Source organism: Schistocerca gregaria, chromosome 1 (assembly GCF_023897955.1).
Source record: "Schistocerca gregaria isolate iqSchGreg1 chromosome 1, iqSchGreg1.2, whole genome shotgun sequence".
Lineage (NCBI taxonomy): Eukaryota > Metazoa > Arthropoda > Insecta > Orthoptera > Acrididae > Schistocerca > Schistocerca gregaria.
In genome coordinates this window covers 620,852,560-620,876,899 of record NC_064920.1, presented here as the reverse complement: position 1 = coordinate 620,876,899, position 24,340 = coordinate 620,852,560, and the positions used below count along the sequence as shown (strand labels likewise).

Below are 24,340 nucleotides of genomic sequence, written 5' to 3'. Positions count from 1 at the left end.
TAATTACATGTGGGGTCCTACAAGGATCCATCTTAGGGCCCTTACTTTTTCTTGTGTATATCAATGACCTTTCATCAGTAAAATTACCAGATGCCAAGTTTGTTTTGTTTGCCGATGGTACAAACATTGCAATAAATATCAAATCAAATGTATTCTTAGAAAGATTGACTAATAAAATATTTGTGGACATAAATCACTGGTTCCTAGCCAATTCTTTGTCACTAAACTTTGGAAAAGAAAAAAAAAAAGGAACACTACATGCACTTCAGAACTTGTAAGGGGTGTCCCATGTGTATAAGCCTAACATGCGATGACAAGCAGACAGAAGAAGTGGACAGTATTAAATTCTTGGGATTACAGCTTGATAATAAATTCAACTGTGAGGAGCACATGACAGAACTGCTGAAGTGTCTAACAAATCTCTATTTGCAATGCAAATTGTGTCAAACAAAAGGGATCTAAAAATGAGAAAGCTTGCATACTATGCTTACTTTCATTCAATAATGTCATATGGGATTATTTTTTGGGGTAATTCATCAAGCCAGTCTAAAGTTTTCCGGGCACAAAAATGTGCAATAAGAGTTATATGTGGTGTGAACTCAAGAACATCCTGCAGAGGCCTGTTTAGGGAACTAGGGATACATACTACTGCTTCCCAATATATTTATTCCTTAATTAAATTTGTCATTAAAAATATATCACTTTTTCAAACGAACAGCTCAATTCATGGAATCAATACTAGAAATAAGAACAATCGTCACAAGGATTTAAAGTCACTTACTCCTGTACAAAAAGGTATGCATTATTCAAGAACACAAATACTTGCCAGCAGCCATAAAAAGCTTAACAAACAATGAAATTCAATGTAAGATTAGCCTAAAGGATTTATTGGTGGACAACTCCTTTTACTCCATTGATAAATTTCTCGGTAGAACTAGCTGATTTGTGTGTGTGTGTGTGTGTGTGTGTGTGTGTGTGTGTGTGTGTGTGTGAGTGAGGGTGAATGCAATCTAACTTCTGCATCATTTCAGTGCAGGAATGTGTACCTTGTAAATAAGTATTGTAGTAGTTTTATTACATGTTTATTACCTTATAATTTTTTTAAAAAATGTGTTTTTTTTTTAATTTTAAATTCAGTGCATTAATGGGATCTTAGTAAATGAGTGTTTGTAAAATGATTCTTTCGTATAGTGTTCATTAAAAAGAAAAAAATGATGATCATTCCACTTGGGACCTGGGAAGGTACATTAGCTTATTTGTTTCCGTTGTAAATATTTATCATGTATTATTGTTTTTCTGACATGTTCTACATCCTGGAGGAACTCCTCAATACAGATCAATTGGAATGAATGTAAATCTAATCTAATCTAAGCTGTGTCTGTGTGTGTGTTGGGGGAAGGGGGGGGGGGGGGGGGGCAAGTGCGCAAGCACACACGTATGCATTTATTTGCTAGAATTTTGCTGGACATAGTTTGAAAGATAGTTGAAGTTAATTGCCTTTCTATTGATTGACACTATACTTTCTATAGTTTGTATCTCACCCACGAATTTCCAATACTGTACGTGTAATTTTGAGTATAATTTCATATGATCTGGAAACTCTTAGCATTGAGACAGACATTCAAAGTTGAATCAAAAACAAAAATAGAGCTCCAGAATCAATTTTTACTCTGAAGCAGAGTGTGATGATGATGTTTGGTTTGTGGGGCGCTCAACTGAGTGGTCATCAGAGCCCGTACAAAGTCCCAATTTTTATACAGTCCAATTTTGTACAAAATCCAATGTACCCACTATCACGAATGATGATAATGATGAAATGATGAGGACAACACAAACACCCAGTTCCCGGGCAGAGAAAATCCCCAACCTGGCTGGGAATTGAACCCGAGATCCCATGATCCAGAAGCAGCAATGCTAGCCACTAGACCATGAGCTGTGGACATACGAGTGTGTGCTGGTCTGATTCCTAACAGATTAAAACTGTGGGTCAGTTTGGGAGTCAAACTTGGAACCTTTGTCTTTTGCGACCAAATTCTCTATTGACTGAGCCGCTTCATCTCCTCTCTCCCCATCTCCACAGTAATTCTCCTGCATGTTGTTAACATCGAATATAGATTTAAGTGTCAGGAAGTCATTTCTGAAAATATTTGTTTGGAGTGTAGCCATGTATGGAAGTGAAACATGGACGATAACTAGTTTGGACAAGAAGAGAATAGAAGCTTTCGAAATGTGGTGCTACAGAAGAATACTGAAGATAAGGTGGATAGATCACGTAACTAATGAGGAGGTATTGAATAGGATTTGGGAGTAGAGAAGTTTGTGGCACAACTTGACTAGAAGAAGGGATCGTTTGGTAGGACATGTTTTGAGGCATCAAGGGATCACAAATTTAGCATTGGAGGGCAGCGTGGAGGGTAAAAATCGTAGAGGGAGACCGAGAGATGAGTACACTAAGCAAATTCAGAAGGATGTAGGTTGCAGTAGGTACTGGGAGATGAAGCAGCTTGCACAGGATAGAGTAGCATGGAGAGCTGCATCAAACCAGTCTCAGGACTGAAGACAACAACAACAACCTTGCATGACTAGCACTCCAGGAAGAACGGATACTGCAGAAAGATGTTTTAGAAAAATTGTTTCCAGATTAGATTTTTACTCTGCAGTGGACTGTGTATAGATTTGAAACTTCCTGGCAGATTAAATCTGTGTGCCAGCCCGGGACTCAACTTTAGAAAGTTGGAGATGAGGTGCTGGTGGAAATAAAGCTGTGAGTACTGGTTGAGAGCCATGCTTCAATAGTTCTGTCAGTACAGCAACATCCCACAGAAGGCGCAGCCCCTGGTTTCAGTCCTGGTCTGACATACACAGTTTTAATCTACCAGGAAGTTTCAAATGCAGACTTTTCTTAACAGTAGTCCCATGTGCCTATCAACAATTAGCATGAAAGAAAAAGACAGTTTTTCTATTTTGAAATTTGTGTGCTAAAAAATAAGACGATGATGCTGATGTACAAATGTTTTTTTATTGTGAAGGACTTGTTAGTTAGATTATGAACATGAAGGGCAGTGCACGGGAATATAAACTCAAGTTTCTTTGGTAGCTGAGAGATGCAGCGAGGAATAGACGGAAGGAAGATGAGTGTTTAACATCCCATGAACAGTGAAGCGATTATAGATGGCTCACATGCTAGGAGTGGGAAAAGAAATTAAAACTATACGGATGAAAATTAACACAAAAGCATTACTTAATTGTTCAAATCTTATCAGGCCTTTCTAAATGAAACTAATTCTCAGTGTTTCATAGATTATAATGGGTTGCATGCATGTTCAAACTTTTCCAGAACTCAAATTTGCTATCAAAAGCTTTAAAATATAATTTTGAAAAACACTCAAGAGCATGGTGAAGCAATTGACAAAAAGTCCTTTAAAAACAGAATGTATTAAATGCAGTTCCAGAACTGAAATAGTAATAAAATGTAGAAATAATAATAATGAATGATGATGATGATGATGATGAAGCTGTTGTTGTTGTTGTTGAGGTCTTCAGTCCTGAGACTGGTTTGCTGCAGCTCTCCATGATACTCTATCCTGTGCAAGCTTCTTCATCTCCCAGTACCTATTGCAATCTACATCCTTCTGTATCTGGTTAGTGCATTCATCTCTTGGTTTCCCTCTATGATTTATACCCTCCACACTGTCCTCCAATACTAAACTGGTGATCCCTCAATGCCTCAGAACATGTCCTACCAACCGATCCCTTCTTCTAGTGAAGTTGTGCCACAAACTTCTCTTCTCCCCAATCCTATTCAATACCTCCTCATTAGTTATATGATCTACCCATCTAATCTTCAGCATTTTTCTGTAGCACCACATTTCAAAAGCTACTATTCTCTTCTTGTCCAAACTATTTATCGTCCATGTTCCACTTCCATACATGGCTACACTCCATACAAATAGTTTCAGAAATGACTTCCTAACACTTAAATCTATACTCGATGTTAACAAATTTCTCTTCTTCAGAAACGCTTTCCTTGCCATTGCCAGTCTACATTTTATATCCTCTCTACTTTGACTGTCATCAGTTATTTTGCACCCCAAATAAACTCCTTCACTACTTTAAGGGTTTCATTTCCTAATCTAATTCCCTCAGCATCACCCGACTTAATTCGACTACATTCCATTATCCTTGTTTTGTTTTTGTTGATGTTCATCTTATACCCTCCTTTCAAGACACTATCCATTCCAAACTGCTCTTCCAAGTCCTTTGCTGTCTCTGACAGAATTACAATGTCATCGGAGAACCTCAATTTTTTTTATTTCTTCTCCATGGATTTTAATACCTACTCCAAATTTTTCTTTTGTTTCCTTCACTGCTTGCTCAATATACAGATTGAATAACATTGGGGAGAGACTAGAACCCTGTCTCACTCCCTTCCCAACCACTGCTTCCCTTTCATGCCCCTCGACTCTTATAACTGCCGTCTGGTTTCTGTACAAATTGTAAATAGCATTTCGCTCCCTGTATTTTACACCTGCCACCTTCAGAATTTGAAAGAGAGTATTCCAATTAACATTGTCAAAAGCTTTCTCTAAGTCTACAAATGCTAGAAACGAAGGTTTGCCTTTCCTTAATCTAGCTCCTAAGATAAGTCGTAGGGTCAGTATTGCCTCACGTGTTCAAATATTTCTACGGAATCCAAACTGATCTTCTCTGAGGTCGGCTTCTACCAGTTTCTCCATTATTCTGTAAAGAATTCGATTTAGTATTTTGCATCCATGACTTATTGAACTGATTGTTCGGTAATTTTCACATCTGTCAGCACCTGCTTTCTTTGGGATTGGAATTATTATATTCTTCTTGAAGTCTGAGGGTATTTTGCCTGTCTCAAACACCTTGCTCACCAGATGGTAGAGTTTTGTCAGGACTGGCTCTCCTAAGGCCGTCAGTAGTTCTAATGGAATGTGGTCTACTCCCGGGGCCTCGTTTTGACTCAGGTCTTGCAGTGCTCTGTCAAACTCTTCACACAGTATCGTATCTCCCATTTCATCTTCGTCTACATCCTCTTCCATTTCCATAATATTGTTCTCAAATACATTGCCCTTCTATAGACCCTCTATATACTCCTTCCACCTTTCTGCTTTCCCTTCTTTGCTTAGTACTGGGTTTCCATTTGAGCTCTTGATATTCATACAAGTGGTTCTCTTTTCTCGAAAGGTCTCTTTAATTTTCCTGTAGGCAGTATCTTTCTTACCCCTAGTGAGATAAGCCTCTACATCCTTACATTTGTTCTCTAGCCATCCCTGGTTAGCCATTTTGGCTTCCTGTCGATCTCATTTTTGAGACGTTTGTACTCCTTTTTGCCTGCTTCATTTACTGCATTTTTATATTTTCTCCTTTCATCAATTAAATTCAATATCTCTTCTGTTATGCAAGAGTTTCTACTAGCCCTCACCTTTTTACCTACTTGATCCTCTGCTGCCTTCACTACTTCATCTCTCAAAGTTATCCATTCTTCTTCTACTGTATTTCTTTGCCCCATTCCTGTCAATTGTTCCCTTATGCTCTCCCTGAAACTCTGTACAACCTCTGGTTCTTTCAGTTTATCCAGGTCCCATCTCCTTAAATTCCCACCTATGGTAAAGTAGTCTACTTAAAATTCTTTATATAGGACTTGAGCACTCTCTCCTATGCAAGGTATACATGATTTAGTAAAAGAACTGCTTGTTTTTCCTCTCCTCTCAATTGTGAATTTCTTCCATTTATAGCTACGTGACAAAAACAGATAAATCTTCATTTTTTCAGAAGTAAACCGTATGAGAAACAGAAAGCAATGTTATGTATAGCTAAAAAACAGACAACACTACAATTTTCCACTTCTCAAAACAATCTCTAAAACAAATTTCAGGTTCCTGGAAGCTCTGAACATTTCTTATCATCCAAGAAAAGTAGATAACACTAAATTCTCATTATATAAGTGTGAATATATCACACAGTCTTACCTTTTCTGTTGAATTTATAGTAATCATTTTCAAACATTGGCCTTGTCATTCCAAAGTCTCCAAGTTTCACCACACGAGCAGCATTGACAAGACAGTTCCGTGATGCGACATCACTAGTACAAACAAACAAAGGCATTTGTTAAGCAACAATTCCAATATTTTAAAAATTACATGAAAGTTGAATACACAGTTGTTGGTTGTACACACCGATGAACGAATTTCAAATCAGCAAGGTAGCTGAGTGCTCTTGCTACATCCAGAGCCATTGAAGTCAACTTTTTGCTTGATACTTCATCTGATTCTTCAGTAAGTCTGTCGTTTACTAAATGTCGCCGAGCCAGAAGAAATGTTTTCAGATCCCCTGTAATGGAAATATATGTTGATAAACCTGTACATCATCTGCTTCTTGGAAATGCACAAAAGACTCAAGTGCACTCAGTATGTAGAGTAAGCATGTGCTACATCAGGGTTGCCACAAATTACCACAAGTGAAATTCCCTGATATTTCCCTGATTCCCAGACACTTTTTAGCATTTTTCTCTGAAAAATTTTGGGATCTCAAGGGTAAGTAAAGACATTATCTGACAAGAAAATGTATGAACTTCTGTATTTCTAACCATGTGAGCAAAAATCTTAAGTTCTATCACCAGCCTCTATTGTAATGAACTGTTTTTAGGTGGAGGAAGCAAGCCAAATGGTATGTATGTTTCATTAAGACCACTGATGTCATTTTATTTCAATAAAACGAAATACATTTGAGGACAAAAATACACATTTCCTTGGAGTCACACAGCAGATTTAAAATACCTTTGCTGATTTCAGAGATATCCCCACAAAAAAGTAGGCCTCTTGAAAGAAGTGTCTAATGTGTGGAAGAGTTGTGTAAACCAACACAGTAGGTGATCACCAATAAAATGTTGGTTTTACTACATTTGTTATTGTCGGTTATTACTCACTGTGTTATGTCTATTCTTTTACAGGTACTGTGTGATCTTTCTTTCAAGAAGTACAGACTGCCAGCAACTGCCCCAATTTTCTACTTTTTAACATCCATGCTTTCTAAAACTATTTTAAAAGTGTCAAAAATGTACTAGAATAAATGAAATTCTATAAAAATCTGCTCTGTAAAATGTACTTGTGGTGAAACAGTCACAATTCCTGTAATCCATCACCGGCGGCCTCTGACCTGGCAAGGAGCACCACATTCCACAGATAAACCTCAAAAATCCACTGCATTACACCACACACAAACAAACTCAGGCTGCGGGCATATTGGTGAGGCTAGATCTGATGGGCAGGGCTTGCACGTTAGTGGGAAATGATGGGCTTCAGATTGGCAGGCCTGATCCGTTAAGAGAGACTGAAAGAAATTGCCTGCAGTTTCGGACCATCATGGATGTCCACTTGCATAGCCAGCTATTCATGTGTCACAGACACCATGCTGATGAAATGAGACCCAATGATTAATCCATGCAATGATAACTTGCCCAAATACTTGGGCAATCAATACTCATGGAAGCAGGTATCAACTCAACATGAAGATGATTGCTGAGCTGCAGATGGGCGACAGGCAAAGTATTGCAAAGAAATATATGATATACAATAAGGGGTGCCTTATCTGGTAATAGGTAAGGCTCCAAAACCACTCCTCTCACAATTCCAGCTCACAGATTTATGCCAAAGTGTGCCCGAAAGCTTGTGTTCCGACCAATAATGGCTGTCATGAAGGTTGAAAACAATGAGTGAAGCTAGATTCTTCAGCCCATATCATGTTATTTATAAAATATTCGTTATCTTTCACTTGGTGAAAAAGCCATTCAAAAAACAGTTTCCATCGAATGCGGTCTTCTGGCAACTGGTGTTGATTTACCGTATAGCGATATGGATGCAGTTCTTCACCGTGAAATACTTAAACAATCAGTTTGAGATATTTGAAACTGCCGTGCAATATCAGGGGTACTTTGCTGTGGCAATTGGTGAGCATTTTAAGAATTGCGTCCTCTGTGGAGTACGTCTAGTCATTGGACGACCTCTGCCCCTTAGTCGTGGACGAAGGTTACCGGTTTTCCGAAGGTGTTGCTCCAGGACGAAAAACTTTCTTATCAGGCTGGTGCCTTTGAGGGTACTGTGCAGCAAATGCATGAGCATCAGCAGCAGTGGCGTCGGCTTAGTTACTGCATGCACCCAGCACCAAAAGCATATCGACATATTCATCATTTGTGTACTCCATTGGGAAGCTGCATTCCATGAATGTAATGGGACCACTCATGGATTTGCACTGCGTAGTTTATTGACACATGCATGCAGTTTAATGCACCCCGCTGTTATGTGATAGGCTATTGTCATGTGATAAAATGCTGTCCTGCTTATAAACGACGAGAAATAATAGGGAGCGGACATCTTTGTTAAAAAAAAAATAGTAATCTTACAAGGATAAGAACCATAGCTCCATGGTGAATGAGAGTTTGATGTCCCAGCAGTCTACTCAGTGAGGTACGATGGCTGGTACGGTAATGTGGGGTACACATGTTCCTCTATACATTCTGATGCTCTGCACAGCGTGACAGTGTTGAAAGCTCCTCGTTTCCATACATATGTTTTCAAAATGTTCCCGATCTGTTCTGCTATAAAACTTTTCTCTTGAATCTGGGTGGATCGCACACTGATTTCCAAGTTTCTACATGCTATATATTAGATTTGAACAAAGCAAATACCTACTTATTGATGAACTGATATTAAAATTTGCACACCCACCTACATCTCGATCTAAAATTAAATAAATTTTTAGATACATGATATCTAAAGTGTGGGAGTCGAGGTCTGGGGTAAAAAACATTGCGCACACTTGTCTCTTCTTCAAAATAGTCTGTAGAATGTCCTGTACACTCATTTAGAGATGTAATTCCATTGGGATTGGTGACACATCAACTCTGACACTACGACTCCACATCCAATACTTAACACTGACTACTCACAACTAACTGAGAGAATGCACATTGTTGCTTGCAGTAGTTAGTTCAAGGTGTCGCACTAGTTACTGCACTGTCAAGACTTGTACACCAGGAATAAAATCGGTCTCGGAACTTTTTGGTCAGACAGAGTAAGGATTACACACTGAGGTGACAAAAGTCATACGATAGCTTACACAAGGTATGAAAGGGCAGTACATTGGCGGAGCTGTCATTTGTACTCAGGTGATTCATGTGAAAAGGTGTCTGACGTGATTATGGCCCCACAACGGGATTTGGCATACTTTGAATGCGGGGTGGTAGTTGGAGCTAGACACATGGGACATTCCATTTTCGAAATCTTTAGGTAATTCGGCCTTCCTAGATACACAGTGTGAAGATTCTGTCGAGAATACCAAATTTCAGGCATTACTTCTCACCACATACAAAAGGCAGTCACACAGCCATGCTTTTATCAGAAAATTAGAGCACACACACATTCACACAATCACTCAGACACATCTCATGCTCACATGATCTCCATCTCCAGCCACTTCACCAACAGTCTCTGAGAATCAGATCCAAACAAACCATTCCTCATGCCTCCCTGTCTCTTGCCAGCAGCTGCTAGGCTAGGGACAAGAAGTGGTGGCAGCATTGGTTGCAAACTGAGGGGAGTGGTAGAAAGGGGAGAAGCAGTTAAGAGTGAGGGAGTAGGGAAGCACCACATGTACGCAGCTGCACCCAGCCAGTGATGATGCATGACATCTCAATAAACAAACATCTTCACCTACTGAGACAAATACAAGACTTTTCTGGTTTTTTTCCAATTTACCTGACATTGCCAGATTTCCCTGGCACATTTGAAATTCCCTAATATTCCCTGATTCCTAGAACTTGTGGCAATCCTGTGCATGCAGGAAACAACTAGTAACATGCTACTTCATCTAGAATACAGATTTATTTCCTTCATGCTAGACAACAAATTGTGAATTTACATGTGTTTGCAAAAGGTAAATACAATTAGTAATCCATTCCAATACAGTCACAGCAAATATCTGACAATATAATGACAGGTTGACACTAATAAATAAGTAGATCAGATAAACTGAATTATAACCACTGTAAAAACATGTCAGATGTGATTTTGCAAATGCACAATTTTAAATACATTTCTTAACAAGATAATTCTGACAGTCACTTGACACCATTGTTCTGAATACAGAAGCCCAAATAACTATAATTATCTTAATTTACTGTTTATTAAGATTTTAAAATACCAACATTAGAAAATAAAGGGAACAAATGTGCAAGCAGACAAGGAAACCATTTCCACCATTTAGCATATTGCTGGATATTAATAAACTGTGAAGGGCAAGAGAGAGGAAAGATATATGAATACTGTGGACAAGAATTGGAAGAAGCCAGTGCACTATTTTCTTCACCATTTGCCTATATTTATCCTAAATGTTCATTGACCCCTCATGATATATTTCAAACTAGATTTTAACTTGGGATTTAATGGATCCCTGAAACTGGAAACAAGTAGTCTGGTACTTGAATATGATCTGCTTTACACCACTGATACCAATGATTATTTTCTGTAACTTGTCTCTCTTTTATGTGTACTTTCTTTGTCTTCCTATTACTCATTTCTCTTTTTCTATAGAATGAAAAACGTACTAAAAAGTTCTGTAAAGCAGAAATTAAAAACTTATCTTTTCATATGACAGAACTACTCTACTTCCTCACACTTCAGCTGCTAGTTTTACTAATTCCCCTATAATGAGACTTAATTTTTTTACATAAATGTTTCACACCCAATGAAGGTTCCTTACACTCAAATGACAATCGTTTTTGTGAACTTAGCACCTTCCCCCCCCCCCCTTTTTCTCCCCCCCCCCCATTCTTTCCACTTTTTCTCTCACCCCCCCCCCCCCTTGCACACACACACACACACACACACACACACACACACACACACACACACACACACACACACACACACACACACAAAGACTCACTTTTTGTATATATTTTACACTTGAAAGGCTCTCTCACAATGTTGTGTCAAGAAGGAAGTGAACCAAGAAAAAAACATTGCTGAAATGAATACAAAAATGGCTGTAGAAAATTCTGAAATTTGTTCCAATGTGATGCAGTTGAGGTGATGACATTTCAGTTTCTTATAATTTAGTTTGTTATCTAGAACTACAACCTTAGGTTTGTAATATATTATGCTAATATATATATCTCACCATACAGCATAAACTCCATAACAGTGTAGACAGGTTCATTTTTTGTACAGACACCCAATAGTTTTACGATGTTTTTGTGTTCAAAGCGTTTCATGACTTCAGCTTCACTTAAGAAATCCAGTTTTTCTTCTGTTGAAGAACCAACCTTCAATGTTTTGACAGCAACTGCAACCTAGAACATCACATGTACTTTTAATAGCATTGTCACAATCACTTTGAAAGAATTTGTAGCTGTAAACATAGATCCAGAATACTATCCAACTTATGTAAACATGACACAACCTCTTGAAATACTAAAATCTGAACAAAATTGCATCAAACTCAAATATTCCATACTAAATTTACATGCATCTACAGCAGCATGCATATTCTGCAAACTAGTGTGAAATGTGTGACATAGGGTGCTTAACACTGAATTATTGAGTGTTTAATGAACAAGCTTACTACAGTCTAGATCAGACATACCCATCCTTTCTCAGCAAAGTGGGCTTCTCCTCCATACACAGTGCCAAATGCTCCTTCTCCAAGCTTTCGGTTGATGACTACTCTATCACGTGGAATCTCCCATTTGTCAAGAGTTCCCAGATTTGACGCTGATAGCAAATCAATGCCAAGATGCTCCATGTATCTTTTGGTCAGCTGAACTTTCTTCTCATACCTGTTTACATCAATATAATATTCATAAAAAAGGTCCAAACATATTGCACTTTGATTGGATAAATCACTGTCATTAGACCATCGATCTAAGAAACTTAAAATTCAGTGGCAGGACAAGTAAAACTAACACACACACACACACACACACACACACACACACACACACAAATGCGTGCGCGCGCGCACGCGATGCCCAGTGCCATTGGAAAACATTGGTTTGCTTCCTATTACAAACAAAATCATCTTAATGTATAATTTTACGTTCCCTTAATATAGAGTTGTCCCAAATTAGACTAGTGATGTCCATTCTGTCAATACACATTAATAGCAACTTCAAAAAATGATGTATGTGGGACCAAATGTAATCTGGATAACTGAAAGTCTGGATAATCAAAAAATATTTGATCTGCACATAACTGGCAAACAATACTAATTTATGTTTCAATGCTGTCAGATTTTCTGATTTTCATACCAACATGAGAGGGATTTTTGTGTCTTCCAAATGCACTTATACATGCCATAATTATATATTGATCTATACACCTCCTATAACCCTTTCAAGTCATGTAATTTGGAAATCAGTGTCTTAGTGAGCATCATCTGATAAAAAAATCCAGTTTCATCTCCACTATAAACCTGGTGAGGATTTAAGTTTCTGAAGGAAATACTTCTTCAAATTCTTCATGGAAGTTTCCTACATCCACTGCAACCCCCAAAAAACTTAAGTCACTGAAACCTTACATGTGGCATGAGGAGCTTTCCATCTTTCCAAGCAACCTGGGCTGGCTGTGAAATTTAGATCATCAACGAATGGCTTCCTGCTTAAGTTTCTTGCCTTTTCCTGCAGGAGTGGACCAGGTATTGGAACAATGTGATCTCTTTTCTCACTGACCAATGTTCAGTGAATAATGCTTCATACAGTGTTTGATTTCCAGCTTTCTGTGCTGTATTGTTGTTCTGCAGACTGTCTTCACCCATCATTTTGAAGCTGAATCTTCAATTTCTTTTCAGTTTTTCTCCAGTCTGACAAGTGATGTCCCTACACCATTGTCTGTAGCTATGTTTCCCAGCAGTTCTCCTTTGTCTATTCTGTTTAGCGCTTCCAACTTTTTGTGCACTGAAATGACCACTTTCTTTTGCTTTGAAGTCATTTCACTCACACACACATTGAAAACATGAAATGAAAGAACAATACCAGCACAGCTGCTGAACTCTGTAAAGAACAGAATCACACTGAGCATAGCCACAGTAGCTGGAAGCATGGGACAAGTGATCTCCCTGCTATCTGCATTCCAAATCGAACAACTGTAAATACACTGTTCCGTACCAACTACACACCACACTTTGTTGTGTTAGAAAAGTATAAGAAAACAACAAACAAATCAGGACAAACTGGAAATCTGGATTTTATGAGGTCTTACATATTACATGCATTTCTGGCATTGCCTGATGAGAATCATGTAGACAGTATTTTACAAAGTTCATTATTATGACTGTCCTTTGTTTATATTTTTACAGTAACTTGGTACCTGTTAAGAGTAAAGTTCAGCAGGTTTAAGAACTTCTCAAGAATTTCAGTGCAATAAAACCTCATTAATCTGGACTAGGTGGGACGAGGGGGGTATATATATATATATATATATATATATATATATATATATATATATATATATATATATATATATATATATATATATATATATTAAAAACAAATATTCCAAGACTTACGAAGTGGGAAAGCGCCGGTAAACAGGCACAATAAAATAACACACAAACACACACATGCACTTCCTCACACACAAAGAAAGAAAATATATTACGTGGACATGTGTCTGGAAATGCCTACTTTCCATGTCAGAGCTCATTTTATTACTTCTCTTCAAATAACATTAATCATGGAATGGAAACACACAACAACACAACGTACCAGCGTGACTTCAAACACTTTCTTACAGGAAATGTTCAAAATGTCCTCCGTTAGCGGGGATACATGCATCCACCCTCCGTCGCATGGAATCGCTGATGCAGCCCTGGGGAATGGCATATTGTATCACAGCCGTCCACAAAACGAGCACGAAGAGTCTCTACATTTGGTACCAGGGTTGTATAGACAAGAGCTTTCAAATTCCCCCATAAATGAAAGTCAAGAGGGTTGAGATCAGGAGAGCATGGAGGCCATGGAATTAGTCTGCCTCTACCAATCCATCGGTTACCGAATCTGTTGTTGAGAAGCGTATGAACACTTCGACTGAAATGTGCAGGAGCTCCATCGTACATGAACCACTTGTTGTGTCGTACTTGTAAAGGCATATGTTCTAGCAGCACAGGTAGAGTATCCCATATGAAATTATGATAACAAGCTCAATTGGGCATAGGTGGAAGAACATGGGGCCCAATGAAGACATCACCAACAATGCCTGCCCAAACGTTCACAGAAATTCTGTGTTGATGATGTGATTGCACAATTGCGTGCGGATTCTCTTCAGCCCACACATGTTGATTGTGAAAATTTACAATTTGATCATGTTGGAATGTAGCCTCATCCGTAAAGAGAACGTTTGCACTGAAATGAGGATTGACACATTGTTGAATAAACCATTCGCAGAAGTGTACCCGTGGAGGCCAATAAGCTGCTGATGGTGCCTGCACACGCTGTACATGGTATGGAAACAACTGGTTCTCCCGTAGCACTCTCCATACAGTGACGTGGTCAACATTACCTTGTACAGCAGTAACTTCTCTGACGCTGACATTAGGGTTATCGTCAACTGCATGAAGAATTGCCTCATCCGTTGCACGTGTCCTCATCGTTCTAGGTCTTCCCCAGTCATGAGTCATAGGCTGGAATGTTCCGTGCTCCCTAAGATGCCGATTAGTTGCTTCAAACGGCTATTGCCCCGTGCTAATCCATACATCAAATGGGTGTCTGCCAACTCCGCATTTGTAAACATTGCACTGAATGCAAAACCACATTCATGATGAACACTAACATGTTGATGCTACGTATTAATGTGCTTGATGCTAGTACTGTACAGCAATGAGTCGCATGTCAACACAAGCACCGAAGTCAACATTACTTTCCTCCAATTGGGCCAACTGGCAGTGAATCGAGGAAGTACAGTACTTATTAACGAAACTAAAATGAGCTGTAACATCAAAATTAATCATTTCCAGACACATGTCCACATAACATCTTTTCTGTATATGTGTATGAGGAATGTTTCCTGAATGTTTGGCCGTACCTTTTTGTAACACCCTGTATATATATAAAAATCATGATAGGGTATACTTATTAACTCACCTTCTCTTTACAAAAATAAAGGCAATTATCAGCAATATCCCAAGAATGCTGAAGCCTATGACATTTGCCACTACAACAGCTATCTCACAAGTAACTCCAAGACCATCTGCAAGACCTTGAACATAACAGACTGATGGTGGTTCTGTACCATCACTGGGCAGCTTTCCATCAGGTGAAAGCCACACTACTGCAGATTCATTGAAATGTAAACTGTCATGCAAAAAAGAAAAATGGAGTGAATGAGTAAAACAGCTTTCACATCATTATGCAAATAACACTGAATTAGATCACGCACGGTAAACAGCAGTTTTAACATAATACCATAATGAGTAACTTAAGTATAAAAAGAAACTGTTAAGCAACTAAAACAACATGAAGATATGGTAGGAGAGCAACAATATGATTGTATTTAAATAAAGGATTACAGTTACTGAGAATGGAGAAATGTTGGATAGAAAGAGCTTCAACAACAATATGAAAAGACTAGATTGCTGCTCATCACATAGAGTAGGCACTGAGTTGCAGACAGGTGTAATGAAAAAGACTGTTAAATATTTAAGCTTTTGGACAAAAAAGTCCCTTCCAAAATAGAAAAAACACACACATTCACACAAAAACTACTCCGACACACATGGGCACTGAGTCCAGGTGCTAAGGCCACTGACTGCAGACTGTGATTGACCTTCTGGGGATGGGGGGGGGGGGGGGGGGGCAGTGGTAGTAAGGAGGAGGCACAGGATGGGGAGGTGGAGGGATAGCAGGGCAGGAGTGGGAGAAGATGTTGTGCTGCCTTTGGGAGCTTGCTGGGACATGGTGGGGACAGAACAGGGTTGCTAGGTGCAGAGTTGAAAAACTATGCTGAAGGACGGTGGGAGGGGGTGGGAGGAGAGAAGAGGAGAGAAAAGGAAAAGATTGGTAGGTGTACTGGTGGGATAGAAGGTGTGTGAACATGGAAAGGGATAGGTAAGAGGAAGACAGAGGGGTAGCAAAGGTTCACACCAGGAGGCTTACAGAAACAACGGATGTCTTGTAGGGAGTGTTATAACCTGCATGCTGTGAAGCAGTCACTGAAGTGAAGCACATCATGTTGAGCAGCAGGTTCAGCAACTGATGGTCCAAGTGTCTCCTGCCCTTAGTTAGATGGTGGCCATTCACATGGACAGACACCTTGTTAGTTGTCATGTATGTATAAAGGGGCACAGTAGTTGCAGCTTAGTTTGTAGAGCTAAGGGAACCCTGCCTTTAATGATATAGGAGATGACTGTGGCCAGAATAGAGCAGTTAGTGGCGAGAAGATGTGTGAGACAGGTCTCACATCTAGGTCTATTGCAGGGTTGTGCGCCATGAGATAAGGTTTGGAGCAGGAGTGAAGCACTCCTCTCATGACTCAGTACCAACCAGGGCAGGAGCAACAGAATCACATTGTCTGCCTGGTTTTCAACTACCTCTCATTGTACTGTTGAATGAGGAATATGCTCTTTACACCACCATCCTCACCACCATCCCCAAGTGGTATTCCAACACCCACCAAACAAATCTTTTTCCATCCCTAGTCCACTTCTGTTCCAATCCCCTTCCCTCAAGGCTCATATCCATGCAATAGGCCCACTACCACCTACTCTAATCTGGTCATCAGCATCTCCTATCCAATCAAGGGCAGGGCTACCTGTGAAAGCAACCATGTGCTCTATAACTCAAGCTGCAGCCCCAGTGCTGCTTTCATGTGGTCATGACAACTATCAGGTTGTCTGACTGCATGAACAGCCACTGCCAACTGCCCAAGAGACAGTTGGACTACCCACTTACTGAACAAACTGTCCAACACAATCTGCTTCACTTTAATGACTGTTTCATAGCCCATTTCATCAGGATTTTTCCTACCAAAACCAGCTTTTCTGAATTGTGCAGGTGTGAACTCTCCCTACAAGATATCCTTTGTTCCCATAAGCCCCCTAACCTCACCTTTGCTAGTCCCTGCCCTCCATCTACGTACCCCCTTCCAAGCTTCCACACCTGCACTACACATGCCTTCTGTACCACCAACACATTGTACTATGCTATTCCACTTCCCACTATATCCCCCCTCCCTTCCCTGCCTTGCCCCAGCACAAAACTTTGCACCTAACAGCCTTATCTAGTGAGCACCACAACACTGCATGCATCCAAAGGCAGAACAGTGTCTTTCCCCAAACCTACCCTACTATTCAGTGCCACATGCTTTCTTTCACCACCCATCCCAGCAGATCCCTGCTCAGATCACATGGACTCACAGTCTGCAGTCAAGCTCCAGCATCCAGACACAGTGGCCATTTGTGAGTGAATTGACCTTGTGTGAATATGTGTGTGTTTCAGAAGATGGACTTCTACATCCAAACACTTAAAGGTTTAGCAATGTTTTTCATTGTGCCAGTCTGCAACTCAGTACCTCCAATATGTGGTGAGTAATTACCTGCCATTTTCATATTATTGTTATTGCATCTGGGCATTTCCACTGTTTGACAGGAAGTCTTTTCATTTTCTGTGAAGTGAATAATAATCAATGTGCACACAGAATAGGGAAAAAATGACAAACACTTTGAGTTTCATAGTTTTAAAGTAATGTGAAAGAAAAGAACTGCATGCACAATGCTCTTGTTCAAAAGTTTATTGTTGCAAAATAATGCAGTCACGGAAAAAAGATGAGACAGAAGAGCGGGGAAAGAAACACTGCATAAAAGAGTGAAGACAAAAGGATAGCAAATGGTAAATTTTGGACTAGGAGATGTATTGTTTCTTCTTGTGGAAAGGAAAGAAACTGGTGACATTTTGAATGTTATTAATATTGATGATGGTCAAAAGTATGCAGTAAGAAGCTGAAAAACATATTCAACAAGGAAAGAGAAGGTAGCTTCTAATCCACAGCAATGTAAACTTAGGTCAATAAGAAATAGAGAGCTGACCTACAAGGAATTGTCTTATGTATAACAATAATAACAATAGAGGGGGGGGGGGCTGTTTTGTCATTCTTGTATTTTCTGAGAAAGCATTGCTCAAAATATCACAACAGTTGTACATAAAATAGAAAGAAACTTCCACATGGGAAAAATATATTAAAAACAAAGATTCCAGGACTTACCAAGCGGGAAAGCACTGGTAGACAGGCACAATAAAACAACACACAAACACACACACACAAAATCACGACAGTTGTACAGTTATTTACATCATGGAAGGTTAGGGGCAAGCAGATAGTGCAAGCTAGGTGATGCAGAGAATACACAAAGAAGATTATCTACTTCTTAATGTGCAGAGATCAATAATGATTGATGGTGATTTCGATTCCCATAAAAATTAAATACTTCAGGTTTCTGTTCAAACTCTGCATTGTGATTTGCAACTTACTAATTTGTAAATGTGTTGGTAAAGTGTAATGCAAGAGTTACCATGCTGGCAAGTTGCTCATAGCTGTTCAAGAAACTTTTTAATAGGCTGAATGATTCCCAGACAGGAAAACCATCAACTGAATGGGAGTAAGTGTTTCAAATATTTCTATGTACATAACAGATAATTTTAAATAAATTATAGTGATATATGGAATTTTTAAGGGGGGCAAGACATGGCTAATGTTAAATTAAAACAACGAAAGTAATGGATACAAAAAATGTCAGCCAAATGACTACCCTCACAAAAGTGAAAGTATAGTCATGAACACAGGAAAACAACCCAGCAAACACTGCCACACTGATGCTAAAGTATTTTTTTTTTTTTTTAAAGTGTGCACAGTAAGTAAATGAAAGAAATGAATCGTGTAAATCTCAGGAAAAAAGAAATGCATTAAAAGATTTATTTAAAATATAAATTAGTTTCAAAGATATGTATGGAAAGCACAGGAGAGTATGAATATTAATTTCAAATATAAATCGGTTTCAAATAGCACAAAAATTAATAATGAACTGTGCACAGTTAGTCCCTCAGTTGCTTGGACAGGAGCAGTTTCTGTCCTGCCCTTCAACAGAAACATCATATGAAGTACAACAATTAAAAAACATTGATCACAGGATCAAAACAAAGAAAGTAATACAAAGACTGTGAATAAACAACGGAACTATGTATAATGAAGGTAGTGATGTGCCAGTGAAAGACAGTATTAAAGCTGAGAGTGTTACAAGAGAGAGGGTTATGGAAAGAATTCTAGTCAATTGTCACAAAAATGTCTATAATTCAGCATTGTTTTGTGGCATGAGCATGATATGAGGCAGAACAGGTGTTTTGTTTGTAGAGTACGGACTCTAACGTATTACATCTGCATCTATGTGATTACTCTGCAATTCACACTTGAGTGATTGGTACAGGGTTCTTCGAAACACTTTCAGATTATTTCTTCACTGTTCCACTCTGTAACAGTGTGTGGGGAAAATGAACACTTAAATCTTTCCATACAAGCTCTGATTTTGCTTCTTTTATTATGATCATCATTTATCCCTATGTAGGATGGTGACAATATAACAATTTCATATTTAGAGAAGAAATTTGGTGATTTAAATTTTGTGAAAACATTTCACCCCAGCAAAAAATGCCTTTGTTGTAGTGACTGCCATCCCAACTTGCTTATAATTTCCATGGCACTCCCTCCCCTATTTCATGATGATAAAAATGAACTGCCCTTCACTGAACCTTTTTGATGTCCTCCTTCAATCATATTTGGTAACAATCTCATACAGCATAGCAGTACTCTAGCAGTGGATGATCAGGTGTAGTGTAGGCAGTCTTTGTAGTAGTTCTATTGCCTCTTCTAAGTTTTACGCCATTGAACAGCAGTCTTTAGTTTGCCTTTCTCACAACATTATCTATGTGATCATTCCAGCTTAACTTGTCTGTAATTATAGTTCATATGTATTTAGTCAAATTGACAGCCTTTAAATTTGTGTGATTTATTGTGTAACTGAAATTTAATGGATTTCCTTTTGTACTTGTGTGGATGACCTCTCAGTTTTCCTTATTGAAAGACAGTTGGCACTTTTCATGCCATTTACATATTTTGTGTAAGTCATTTTTAAGTTGGTTTTGATCTTCTGATGACTTTACTGCAAACAATCAAAGAGGGTTGCTCAGATTATCTCTAAATATTTTACGTGGATTAGGAACAGCAGAAAGCCGATAACACTTCCTTGGAGAGCACCAAATATCATTTCCATTTTATTCAGTGATCTGCCATTGATTACTACACAATGAAATTGTTCTGAGAGGAAATCGTGGATCCAGTTACACAACTGAAGTGATATTGAATAGGCATACAGTTTGATTAGAAGTCTCTTGTGAGGAATGTTACCAAAAGTATATGCACACATGGCTGCCAACTCCAGCACCTTGGGCCGGAATACATCACATGAGATGCAAGCAGCAGTCTGGAGAGGGTTAGTAGCGTACTGGTGAGGAGAGAGATGAACGCTGTCTGGTGAAGTGTGCAGGGACTAGACCCCAGCAGGCACAGTGTCAGGATGCTGTGGAGCAGGGAGGTGGGGATAAAGGAACAAAAAAGGAGAGGCACAGGAAAGACAGATGGATGTGTTGGCAGAGAGCTGCAATTAAACAGTGTGCAAGACGAGAATGGGGAGGAGATGATAGGACATAGGGGGTGGAAATTGTTGGGTGGAGGGTGTGGGAACAGTATTTTATCAAAGGTTGAGGCCCTTATAATTAGGGGATTGGAGGATGTGTTGCAAAGATAACTCCTTTCTCTATAGTCTTAATATCTCCCTTTGTTTTAGTTACTTTTATGTAATCTATCTCAGTCTCTATATCATTTTCACCATCTCATCCTTCCTGTTCCCCTCTCTTTTGCCCCAATAATAACCTGTTTCCACATTATGCGTTTGCTTCCTTTTCTTTCTTCTGAACTTTCTTCTTGTCAGCTGTCTTGCCCATTACAACACCTCTTCCAACAATCAACTGTGGGCTTCTATAAATGATCTGACACCATGAGTAATTTCTTGTCTTGTGAATTCTATCTTGTGGTAACTTAATGTTGACTTAATAAATCAGTAACATCATTTGGAACCAAGTGTACCTCTCATAATTCAGAGGTATAGAAGATGCCCTTATTCTGCTCATCTTTATGTACAGTGTATCAATTACTTATTCTTCACACGTTAAAGTGTAACCTATGACAAAAACTAAAGTATGAATTTAAATTTTGTCCTCCACTGGCTAGACCTTTCTAATCTGAAAATTATGACTATTACCATCTATTTGTGATTCAAATACTTAAAAATCCAGAATGGCACAAAAATCAGTTACTTTTCATTATCAGTTTATTGTAATCATATAAAATTACTTACGTTCCACCACGTGGCTTATTGTCTTCTGAGATATTAGGTTTAAATGAGCCAACAATGTACGTTGAATAATTACGCCACTGGACAATATTAACAGTTGTTATTCGAGAAGGTCTTCCCCTAAAGTTTATATGTCCTGATACACCATTAAAATCAGTCTCCCCAATGAGGTCTACAAAACGTCTGCAAAGAAACAGATTTTGTTATGTACCTGACAAGAAACACATAAAGAACATCAACAAAATATTTAACCAAAATCACAGATTACCTTGTGGTACTATCATTATGAATGTTAGAGAAATGTGACTGGTTCTCTTTCCACAGTTTGTCTAATGCAAGAGCATAGGTCCACACTGCATCATAGGCATAGCCTCCATAGTTTGACATCCTCTCTCCATTAGTTGTATTGCATGCATTTTTATATTGTTCCATCCACTGCCCAACTGTTTTATTCTCTTGCATGATACTGTCGTTAGGTGCAAAGTATGCATGACTAAGAGCTAAATGACCATTGATGGCCTAAACATGACAGATAACAATAAGATTAATCAAAGAGAATTGATGTATGGACTTGATTCATGTGTCAAAAATCTAATATATCATTAGCAGCTGTAACATAATATTTGACACTTGGGACAAAATAAAAGTTTAATTCGTACTTTAACACTTGTCCTTAGTTCTCATTGTCTGACATTTTATCAATAGGCTATTGAAAGAATGTATGTGGAAAGTAAACAATGAAATGATTGAAAACAGCCACTCATTTAATGTTTGAAAAGTGGGTAGGCTTACAACCAAGAAACTGGGTATTGAAGCTCATCTTTCAGATTTGTGATTTTCATTACAAGCAGGTACTGGCAGACAAATTTGTCCATGCACGTACGTACACACACACACACACACACACACACACACACACACACAAGGAGAGAGGGAGGAGGGAAGGGTAAGGGAGGGGGAGAGAAAAAAAGCTACTGAGTAAATGTGACAAACTTAATTCAAGTGAAGTGCACAGAAAAAAAGGAAAGGAACTGAGGCTGAGGTTGATGCAGGCCTGGGATGGTGAAAATGGAAGCAAAGACATCAGGACTGGAGGTGTTGGACTGACATTCACCACTCACACAGTTCAGAGAAGCTTGAATCAAAAAGGATAGGATTTGGAAGACATGGATTGTCAAGTGACCAACGAATCAATCATGTTGTACAAAGCATTATGTTCTGCAACTGGGTGGTCTAAATTTACCTTGGTGAAAATTTTGCAGTGATTTTGTATGGGTTAACACCTACATGATGGTCAAGCCATTTAAAAACCCACACAATGTTGCAGTAAAGTTGGCAGTACTGGTAACAAAGACAACTCATGCCAGTCACACCACGAACAAAGAGAATCTCTCTCTCTCTCTCTCTCTCTCTCTCTCTCTCTCTCTCTCTCTCTCTCTCTGTGTGTGTGTGTGTGTGTGTGTGTGTGTGTGTAGATGTGTTCATAAGAATAAAATAAGTTCTAAATCAGAAAAAAATTTAACTACTTGTTTATGGTTCATATACACTGGTCAGTGGTTGTCTTTATCCATTACACTGAATGAGTTAATATCAATTTTGTTGTTTCAGTGATGCAGTTTCTCCACATGCTTTAAGTTCAAATAACAGAAAACTAAACACAATCTACATGTCACAAAGTTCACCAGTGACAAATCTGCAAACATAATGCTACCAGATATCCCTTAAAATTTAGAGGTACTCACTATTTTATTGAAAGGCCAAAGCAGAAAAAAATTTAAGTATAATCAAATTCTGTGGTGGATCAAATAACTTTATGGTTTGTGAGACATCTACAAAGACAAATGAACATTTCACTTCTAATACACTCCTGGAAATTGAAATAAGAACACCGTGAATTCATTGTCCCAGGAAGGGGAAACTTTATTGACACATTCCTGGGGTCAGATACATCACATGATCACACTGACAGAACCACAGGCACATAGACACAGGCAACAGAGCATGCACAATGTTGGCACTAGTACAGTGTATATCCACCTTTCGCAGCAGTGCAGGCTGCTATTCTCCCATGGAGACGATCGTAGAGATGCTGGATGTAGTCCTGTGGAACGGCTTGCCATGCCATTTCCACCTGGCGCCTCAGTTGGAACAGCGTTCGTGCTGGACGTGCAGACCGCGTGAGACAACGCTTCATCCACTCCCAAACATGCTCAATGGGGGACAGATCCGGAGATCTTGCTGGCCAGGGTAGTTGACTTACACCTTTTAGAGCACGTTGGGTGGCACGGGATACATGCGGACGTGCATTGTCCTGTTGGAACAGCAAGTTCCCTTGCCGGTCTCGGAATGGTAGAACGATGGGTTCGATGACGGTTTGGATGTACCGTGCACTATTCAGTGTCCCCTCGATGATCACCAGAGGTGTACGGCCAGTGTAGGAGATCGCTCCCCACACCATGATGCCGGGTGTTGGCCCTGTGTGCCTCGGTCGTATGCAGTCCTGGTTGTGGCGCTCACCTGCACGGCGCCAAACACGCATACGACCATCATTGGCACCAAGGCAGAAGTGACTCTCATCGCTGAAGACGACACGTCTCCATTCGTCCCTCCATTCACGCCTGTCGCGACACCACTGGAGGCGGGCTGCACGATGTTGGGGCGTGAGCGGAAGATGGCCTAACGGTGTGCGGGACCGTAGCCCATATTCATGGAGACGGTTGCGAATGGTCCTCGCTGATACCCCAGGAGCCACAGTGTCCCTAATTTACTGGGAAGTGGCGGTGCGGTCCCCTACGGCACTGCGTAGGATCCTACGGTCTTGGCGTGCATCCGTGCGTCGCTGCGGTCCGGTCTCAGGTCGACGGGC

At 39.4% G+C, this 24,340-nt stretch overlaps 1 protein-coding gene across 4 annotated transcripts in view; it reads right to left on the bottom strand.

The window, feature by feature from the left end:
* The window catches only part of LOC126359375 (uncharacterized), a 661,877-nt gene that overhangs the window by 17,028 nt on the left and 620,509 nt on the right, over window positions 1–24,340 (bottom strand). For all 4 annotated transcript variants that reach the window (XM_050007626.1, XM_050007624.1, XM_050007625.1 and 1 more), the window contains 7 exons: window positions 21,743–21,993; window positions 21,478–21,657; window positions 15,161–15,370; window positions 11,668–11,860; window positions 11,203–11,374; window positions 6,204–6,357; window positions 5,997–6,109 (listed from right to left, as the gene is read on the bottom strand). In XM_050007626.1, coding sequence (XP_049863583.1) covers window positions 5,997–6,109; window positions 6,204–6,357; window positions 11,203–11,374; window positions 11,668–11,860; window positions 15,161–15,370; window positions 21,478–21,657; window positions 21,743–21,993 — 1,273 coding nt within the window. The remainder of the gene's footprint in view (window positions 1–5,996; window positions 6,110–6,203; window positions 6,358–11,202; window positions 11,375–11,667; window positions 11,861–15,160; window positions 15,371–21,477; window positions 21,658–21,742; window positions 21,994–24,340) is intronic.